Source organism: Asterias amurensis, chromosome 13, assembly GCF_032118995.1.
Source record: "Asterias amurensis chromosome 13, ASM3211899v1".
In the NCBI taxonomy this organism is placed as follows: Eukaryota; Metazoa; Echinodermata; class Asteroidea; order Forcipulatida; family Asteriidae; genus Asterias; species Asterias amurensis.
This window is the reverse complement of record NC_092660.1, coordinates 12,857,374-12,866,918: the sequence shown is the minus strand read 5'-3', so window position 1 is coordinate 12,866,918 and position 9,545 is coordinate 12,857,374. Positions and strand designations below refer to the sequence as shown.

General features: G+C 40.1%; 1 protein-coding gene across 1 annotated transcript; it reads right to left on the bottom strand.

Annotated features, from left to right (window-relative positions):
- Nucleotides 1-1,274: 1,274 nt before the first annotated feature.
- Nucleotides 1,275-6,807, bottom strand: LOC139946153 (apolipoprotein D-like). Its single transcript, XM_071943773.1, has 3 exons — nt 6,682-6,807; nt 3,264-3,473; nt 1,275-2,156 (listed from the first exon to the last, which is right to left on the bottom strand). Exons 1-3 carry the CDS (start codon nt 6,755-6,757, stop codon nt 1,927-1,929), a joined length of 516 nt encoding a protein of 171 aa, XP_071799874.1. The 5' UTR covers nt 6,758-6,807; the 3' UTR covers nt 1,275-1,926.
- Between the last annotated feature and the right edge of the window lie 2,738 nt (nt 6,808-9,545).

Genomic DNA, 9,545 nt, shown 5'->3' with positions numbered 1-9,545 from the left:
ATGACGCCATGCATAAATATTAAGAGAGGGGTATAACACCCTCACCCACATTACATTTCGAAATATTTGTGTAAAGGATTTTCATCATCTAGCTGGGTGCCGCGCGAAGCGCGGCATCCCGCTAGTGTTCAGTATAGCATTAGCCCTGGCGGCCTTACACTTTCGTATTGTACTACAGTGACGTCCTGGACATCAGGGTACATTTCTGGGGCGGAAAATTTCCCACAGCTTCATAACTCATATCTTACCTGCAACAAGCCACTAATTTCAACAGACTCACACTCCATGGCAGCATATATTTTTCTGCGGTGGGTTTTGATCGTCATATATTCTTCACAAATCCGTCACTTTCATGAAATAATGCAGCTCCCATGTTAACAACGTAAATTTTTTGTTCGTACTCTCACAGTCTGCCGTGTGTACGCAAGACGCACGACGCGCAAATATTGCTTTGTGTTTGCGTGTTAACACTGTTCAGTCAAGATAATGGTGACCAATAATTCATGCGTATTGCATCATGCGTCTTGCACGCGAATGTATACGCGTACGCACGGCAACAGACAACAAGAAAACGATCAAAACGGGAATATTTTGTTAACGTTGGGAGCTGAATTATTGGACGAAAATGACGGATTTGTGAGGAATATATGAGAACCAAAACCCACCGCAGAAAAATGTATGCCGCCATAGATTGTGATTCTGTTGAAATTAGTGGCTTGTTGTAGGTAAGATTTGAGTTATGAAGGTTTGAAAAATTTTCCTCCCCAGAAACGGGCCTCAATAGTTAGGACTCTGTATCTGTGTACAGAGAAAGAGTCCTATATAGGAGAAGTATAGCATGTAACACATTATCCTTAATTTTGTTGCAAACAACTGAAATCATCTGTTGTGCTATTTTTACGTTTTCAGATAGTCCTCTGGAATATTATGACTTCATTTCAGAGGAAATGTTTCACACAAACACTAAATAATAGACAGTATGGTTTTTTATCCCGTACAATCCTGCATAATACCTATAATCGATCATTGTGTGTCGTTTTGAGGGCAGTAAGTTAGTATAACTGGGATTTGTTTTTTGCAACAGTTAATCCTACTTGTCACCTCAGAAACAACATGGACATTTTGTAAAGAAAACTTTACACCGGTTAGGTATTTCGATCAACTGATTTGAGAAGTGTGTCAAGTGCCTTTTAATTTGATAAGGGTAACAATATTCATGAGAGGTAAACATCGCCTATGGATAATTCAACATTAATTTTTATTTAAAAACTCATTAATTTGTCAGAGACCAATCTCACCTTTGGAGGGGCATTGAACGCAAAATTAAAGCTGCTCCGTATTGCTGCCTCACTTGGAACAACAAAGTGGAGATGAGCCCACCAGGGGGTACTTGACGGAAATAATGGACAACTACATTTTGAACATTCGAGTAATGTGTCTATTTATTTTGAGTCAGCACAATTACAGAAATACTTTACCCCCAATTGGAACTGCTATCCTCCATAAGTTAGGAAGTAATTTGTTGTTCCCATTCAGTAATTATAGCTTTAATAATTGAAGAGCACAGATTGGAAGGTTTGCATGATTGATGTTTGATCACCGAAGGACAATGAAGCCCGGTTCATACTTCCTACGAATGCAAGACGAATGTTGACGTCACAGCCCTGTTTTCGCTGCGAATGTTGAGCACATTTTAACTGATGCGAATTGGTGACGCATACATTCTTACAGCATTCGCATGACGTATGAACCGGTCTTGAGACTTGTCAGATAATAGTTAAAATGTACTTCTGATTGCATCTAAACTTGTCCAATCTTTATATCTATTATTTTGATTATACTTTCATTAGATCATTCCGTCAACTCACTAAGCAAATTGGCCACAAGGGTGGACAAAAGTTGAAATTAATCTATTACTCAGGGATATTACTCAGAACAACCAGTCTGGTCAGACTTGATAAAACCGGACACGTCAATCCCAGCGTCTTCGAACTTTTTCAATGCGTCTTGCACATCACCAGTCTCGAGGGTACGGGTTCGGCTGTGGAGCCAGTTCAGCTGGAGGTTGAAGAAGTAGTAGTCTTTGCAGTTGTGCAACATGGCGAAGTTTTCGTAGTCAGTGTCGAGCACCCATATTTCACCCTCAAAGCCCGGAGCTGTTCGGAAGAAAAATATAAATATAAAATGTTGCTTTAAAATAGTTTACTTGGATTACGTGTTGCCTATAATCACGGTATACTCCCAAACTCACGAGTAAGAGTAGAACCGGACCCGGTTCCCGTGGGGCCTGACTCCCATGGGTTAGCATGACCCGGAGGGCAATCTTTATATTCTTGATTCATAACGAAACGTCACTGTCGTAGTGCTTTCCATTAGGGAAATTGTTTTCCTCTAAATCGATTCCAAAGAGAATCGTTTTATGGAAAACGTTTGAGGATAACAATTCCGAAGTACCATTACATCCGGGAACACGTTTTTGTGTATTTTTATGCGGTTTTCAACAAAATCCTCGACAAAACGGTGGGCTATCCAACATTTTTACAGGTTGGTTGTATGGCTATATATTATCATCATCACGGAAGACGTGAAAGCTGGATGTTAAAAGTGAAAGCTGGATGTTTAAAATGTACATGTAATGTCCCTTTTGAAAAGGTTTTCGTTTTCTTCATTATTAGGGTTTGTTTTAACGAAGAGTCTATTTTTGCAAACTGTTATGTTTCACTTAAAATCAACTAGACCACGTAGGACGGAAATGAAACTCATGTTGGGAAACTGAACTATAGTTTCAACTCATTTGAATAGACTAAGGTGTCTTACCTCAGTAAATCAATGAGCATACGAAATAAATACATAAATGGTGCGACCAAAGCCATGGGGTCATCTGCGCCAGTTCAATGGACACGGAGTGTTTTTTATGGGGACTAATGAGTTCATAAAGTTGGTTTCCCAAGCTACAGGGTGGGCTCCACAACAAAACTTTTGTTTTTATTTATCAAAAACTGACTATGAATTTTTTAAGAAACTTCACTTGCTGGTATACTAACTTTGTAGATTAAAAACCTTCTCACCACAACCACGTGTTCGGCAAAAGTATTTATTTTGTCTTGCGCAAAAGAAATTGACGTCACAAGAACTTAGTTGTTTCTCAAAAAGCTCGTTTGATGAGACCCAACAATCTGCGGGTCAAATTTTGCCTCAACCTGAAGTTGCGTCATGTGTGCGGCTTTCACATCCTTTCGCAAATTATTCCTTTAAATGCTTACTGAGATCTACTTTCAGCTTGGCTGGTTCCTCGGGGTTTGGTGCATAAGCGTACCCTTCGACTGAGATTGGCTCTCCGGTAGACTCGTCTATTTCGGAGTTCACTATCTTAACTTTGCCGTCGTCTCTTGCTGAATAATCTTGTGTCATACATCGATTTCCCTCCCCGCCGGCGAATGAACTCTTGAAGCGAAGGATCTGAAACCATCTTCCTGTTAAATATAAACCTCAAGTTTATATTAATTGTGTGTCTGTGTGTGAAATTCGGCTGATGGTTGTTTTGAGTGAGAGAATTTTGTTTATTTATGAAAATCTTTGTTTGCCTGTGGACTTTAGAGTTAGGCCAGCTCAAAAAGGATAATTGTACAACGCAACATTATATAAAAAAATTTAATAACGATCTTATCAGCTAAAGTAGTAGTCCCAGCCTATTTTCTATACTATCCGCCCGGGGTATGCCCGGGTAATAGTTAAAAAGCAGGACAGTTCTTTTTAGAACTGAGAAGTCTCCCGAACACCCGAACAATCTACCCCGCAGTAATAAAAAAGACAGTTTATTTTATTTATCTGTTATTTTATTTATTTCTTATTTATAACCCTGGGGAAACCTCTCAGTGAAACACTTTTTCAGAGGTGCCCAGCAACTACGCATTAAAAATTTCAAATTGTATTAATATAAAAATAGAATATAATACCTAGATATAAATTATATTCCATATCTATGGTATACACCAATTCAGGCGCGCAAGTGCTGGGCGCCGCGAGCCACTGCTGTAGGCGGACGTGTGCCTAATTTTGTGAACACAGACACGAGAAAATCGTTTCTGTTTTCACTTTTTATGAAAATTTGACCAACTCGTCCGATCCAAGGCAACGTGTTCCTTTAAAGAAATCATGTTTCTTTTCTCTCTTAATGGAAATGTAATGTCTTCCTCCACAATCTATGCGATTTCTCTGACATGGCTGCGTGATATAACGATTTACTACATTCCTGATATTTTTTTTGAACTATAAGCACAGAGTAAAATACTGAAACTCTGACAAAATACTCTGCCGATGTAGCGCATTTTAGTGTCTATTATGCAGTTTCCGCGTTTTTCCCCCCATCTCACCTAAAGACAAGCACCGTTTTCGTGATGATTGGGTTTCTATTTAGTTGCAAATAGTTGTGGTCAGTGATCTACATTAGTATGTATACACATATTGATTGGCAATGAGGTAACTAGCCTACGTCTATTCCCCGAGGGACTTTGAGTTACCAGAAGAAGGCGACCTGCTTCCCGAGGCCGAAGGTCCCTCTTCTGGTCACTCACAGGCCCGAGGGGGAATAGACGTACACTGCAGTTACCGAATTATGCCAGTCAATATGTGTTTTATATTAACACAGCTCGGTCTTTAATGTGAAATAAGAACAGACATCTGGAAAAGAAAGAAAGTTTTGTAGTTGGCTGTTCACGGTTCAGGTCAAGAGAGGGCGCTGTAACCGGGCACTATTTTCAAAGACTAGTGGCCGCTCGGGAACTAGTTCCCGCAAAAACACGCGCGCGCGATCACTAGACATATATTAGTTCATCCCACGTGATCGTGTTTCAGCAAACCAGGATATAGAACAAGCAAGAGGTGTGTTACGGTGATGTCTTGGCAAGGAAATTGTGAGAGTCGTTGAGGAAAACATTTGAATTCCATAAAGGGTGTAAAGAAAAATGATTTCCTCATGTCTCTGTGCACAAAACTAGGCACAATGTTACGTCTCAGCAATGGCGCGCAGTGCTCAACACTGGTGCGCGATTCAGGCGCGCACTGGGCGCTTAAGTGTTGAGCACCGCGGCCATAGACTGTGCAAGTCTCGCGCGCACCGGAGCGAGAAAACACGACAACTGAAGAACTTTATTTGTTTAAAGTAATCAAATCTTTGCTTTAATTTATTCTTAATGCTGAATCTGAACAACAAAAATACCCTATAGAGCTTGTTTAAATTAGTTTTAGCTTTTTAAACAAACACAATTATCGGTTAAAGTCTATGTATAGACGAAAGTAAAACTCTGGGACAAGGATGTTTGTTTGATCTTAAATTTTCTGAAACCCCATTTGTAAATGTACGCCCGAAACGAATGTGAAACGAAACTACTCAAAGCTGGTTTATACGCGGACGCACGATTATCGCAAGGGCGTTAGATAAACGCGTGACGCAGTTTAAAGAGGAAGCCGACGCCTAAACGACGAATGAGAAAAGCTTTTCACCCCGCGCGACCAAAACAAGCGTCTGTGTACGTTTCGCAATCGGAGATGGGCACAAATTCTTAATTTTTACCAATTAACCTGATCTGAGGTCAAGTTTATATGTCGGTCTCTCTTCGTTATTATGTTGACTTTATTTTAACTTTCATATATGATGTTATTTAGTATTACATTTTTAACAACATATGTCATTTTTATGGTCATAAACTACATTAAACTAAAGTAATGGACGAAACAAAATCTCCCCAACGTAAAACTCCATAAGGTTGTTCAAATCCGCGCGAGACTTGCACAGTCTATTGCTGAGGTAATATGTGCTTAGTTTTGTGCACAGAGACTTAAAGGACACGTTGCCTTGAATCGGTCGAGTTGGTCTTTGAAAAGCGTTTGTAACCGTTTTTTATAAAATGCATATGGGTAGAAAGATGTTGTAAAAGTAGAATACAATGATCCACACAAACATGCCTCGAAATTGCGTGGTTTTCCTTTTACCTCGTCGACTAACACGAGGCAAACTTGTGTGGATCATTGTATTTTACTTTTAAAACATCTTTCCAACCATATGCATTTTATAAAAAACGGTTACAAACGCTTTCGTTTTGACCAACTCGTCCGATCCAAGGCAACGTGTTCCTTTAAAGAAATCATGTTCTTTTCTCTCTTAATGGAAATGTAATGTCTTTCTCGACAATCTATTCGATTTCTCTGACATGGATGCATGATATAATGATTTTGTACATTCTTGCTATTTTTATTTTATATTAAGCACAAAGGAAAATACTGAAATTCTGGCAAAATAAATCTCATTTTAGTGACTGTTTTATGCAGTTTCCGCGTCTTTTCCCCCTAATTCACCTAAGACAAGCACCGTTTTCAAGATGATTCGGTTTCTATTTAGTTGCAAATTTTGTAGTCAGTAATCTTCAATAGTATATGATGATGTCCTGTGAAGGAAAATTTGATAGTCGTTGAGGAAAACATCCTGTGTCCATAAAGAGTGAAAAGAAACATGATTTTCTCATGTCTTTGTGTAAAGATCGTTATTTTGTAACAATGTAACCAAATTTGTTGATTTTGTTTAAAACAAAACGATTAATTATGAGAGGTATTTTGTTTAATTGAAAGTTTGCAGGAAATGTTGAATTTTGTTTAAACACCTGTTTTTACAATTTAGTGACTTACTAACATTCGGCCGACTAGGGGCCTTTCTCAGACCACGGCTTGGGCTCCGGCTCAGGCTCCGCGTGCTGATATCCATGCAATACGCGCTGCTCCAAAATGCAGGTTAAATGCAAGCTGCGTACACAGCACGCGGAGCCTAAGACTGAGCCCGAGCCCAAGCCGTGGTTTTAGAAAGGCCCCATGCCAACCAAGGCGGTTTGTTTATCAACAAAAATGTCTATACCCGCCAGGCGCGCCCCTTGTGTGATGTCACAGCAGCCCGCGCGAGCGTAGTGTCATTTTTCGCGTACAGTAGAAGCAAGGGAAAGAACAATGCACTGAATCATTACGGGGAGATCAACAAACAATGAAAAACGGACAAAAATAAAGTGAATACGATTTCACAAAAGCTTGGTGATTTGTGTTGTGACTCTTCCCTCCACTTACCCCCCCCCACCCCACGTACAAAACGCTGCATATGCGACATTTTAAACGCAATGATTTCTAGCGGGGTTGCCGCGCGAACGCGGCATCCAACTAGTGTAAATAATTTGCCTTATTCATTATTTTACTTATTATTGAAAGGTTAAGATTTAATTTGTCGCCAGGCTGCGAATTAATTCATTGAACCCTTGGGTAGAGTAACCCAAACTTTGGAGGCAAGGAGTGAGGTGAAGCAAGATAAAAGGGTATGTACTTTTTCTTAACAAAAAAAAAACAATGTCCACAGATACACATTAAACTTACACAGTTTGAAGATTATGATAGTAGAAAGTTTCCCTTGAAATGTTACTTACCGAGGTACTGTAGTTTTTGAGAAATGAGAAAAAGTAATAATTTTCGTTTCAGTTTTAGCATGTAAAAACGTATTAACCAGTTATGCTATGGTTTTGGTATAATATCATAACTGGTTAAGGGGATTTTACATGCTAAAATAATTTTACTCTCATGAGACCAAAACTATTTTGTGGCTTGTTTTACTCATTTCTCATTAACTACACAACCTAAGTTAGTAATATTTGAAGGGAAGCTACCCACCATTATCTGCAAACCCTGTAAGTTTAATGTAAATCTGTGGGCATTTTGAAAAAGCACCCGAATCCTTTAATTTATTATTTATTAACATGTATTAGGTTTCACCTGCACACTCCGATATATTTTTATGATGAAATTTGATCTTTAAAACCTCTCTCATCGGCAAGATTCCAAACTGATTTATTACCGAACATAATATCTTGGTTCAAGATTTGTTCATTGTATCTAGCTAAGACCTTCAGAAGTCTTAATTTATTCAGTGATTTTTAAGATTTAACCGAGGCTTCGAGAAGTTTTGAGGAGATAACATCATATTGTCGAGTTCATGCCATCCAGGTGCTGCGAAGGGACTTAAGAATGACGACCGAACTAGAACTCAAATGTTGTTATTTTCTCTCAGCTTTATTGTTATTTTTCACTCCTTTGTATTTTAATTTCAACCCTACATTTGCCAAACATTTAGAGTGGCTAGTTAATGAAAAAAAGAAGAAGAATTATTCCTCGTAGGATAATTATTTATACTAAGAATACAGAAGAGCTCGTCTGGTTCAGTTTATATTTATTCATGCCGGGAAAGAGATTGCATTTTTAGGGAAACGTGAACCTGCCAAACTTCAGTATTTCCATTTTAAAGAGGAATAATAAAAACATACTTGATTGAACAAAATTCCGGTGAGCAGTTTAGTTCAGAAATATTATAGTGGGGAGCCTTGTCGGTAAGTGCTTGGTAGAAATGATTGTCAATGATGACGTAATTTAAAGAGAGCAAACTATTCTTACCAAAAAGTGCCGTTATGTCGAAGTCATTCTTTACTTCCACCGTGGGACACCTGCCCCAGGAAAACACCTCTGCCTGAGAGCACGCCACGAGTCCGGCAAGGACAAGGCCGAGACCATCCATGCTCGATAGGGTTTAGCGCAGAGTTTTTCGGCGCATACTTGGTCATACAGATGAAGTCAAGGTTCACTTTCCGAAGTAGCCGAGAGAGGAAGAGAAGCACTGTCCAGGATGCATCACTCCAGTCTGGACCGCCATCCACAATAAGAACAATGCCCGTCTGACCGTGTGCGATACATTCCTTTTCAACGATTGGCAGCAAATCATTGATGTGTTCTTGGATTGTCATTTTATGGAATTTCTGGGCACGGTTGACTACTTGTAATGGTCCAGTCCTTGGGGTGTATAGGTGGTTTCGGCCGAGCTCGTCTTTGACTTCTGAAGTTGACCCACATTTGAGTGTCATGTACCCGCAAGGTGTTATGAGATATCCGTCTCCTACAGGGAAGTCGTGGTCTGGATAGTTAGGGGCGTCTTGTATCATGTGAAACCGTGAGATTTGGTGGTATCTGCTGACGGCCATCGAGCCGATCCGTACTTTGTTCATGCAGTCACAAGATAGCACTCCAACCTCATCTGCATACTGTGCCGCAAACTCCATCCTATATTTTACCCTAGAGCTGCAGTAGTGCGAATCCATGTGGAAGGACCGTTCATTGTTTTGCTTCAGAGCCACCTTTGCTTGAATCAGCTCTTTGTAATTATCTGCCGACTTCCTCTTCTTGTCCGGGGCAACCATAAGGCGCTGGCAGGTAGCTACACTGATGGAGAGTCCGGGAACTTCTCTTTCCAGATGTCGTTTCAGAGATGGCATAGAGGTCCCGCAGGAACGCCCTACCCTTGTTCTCCGCCTAGAGTCGGCTGCGTAGCTCTGTTGTGTGATGAATTCGGTTGCCGTATCTACCAACTGGGGAAACTTGAGATGCAGTGCTTTGCGCCCGGCGCCCTTTTTGGCGTAGTTGCTCTTTCTTCTTGGGTCTCGTCCTTTACGAACAGCAGGCGATGGTACCTG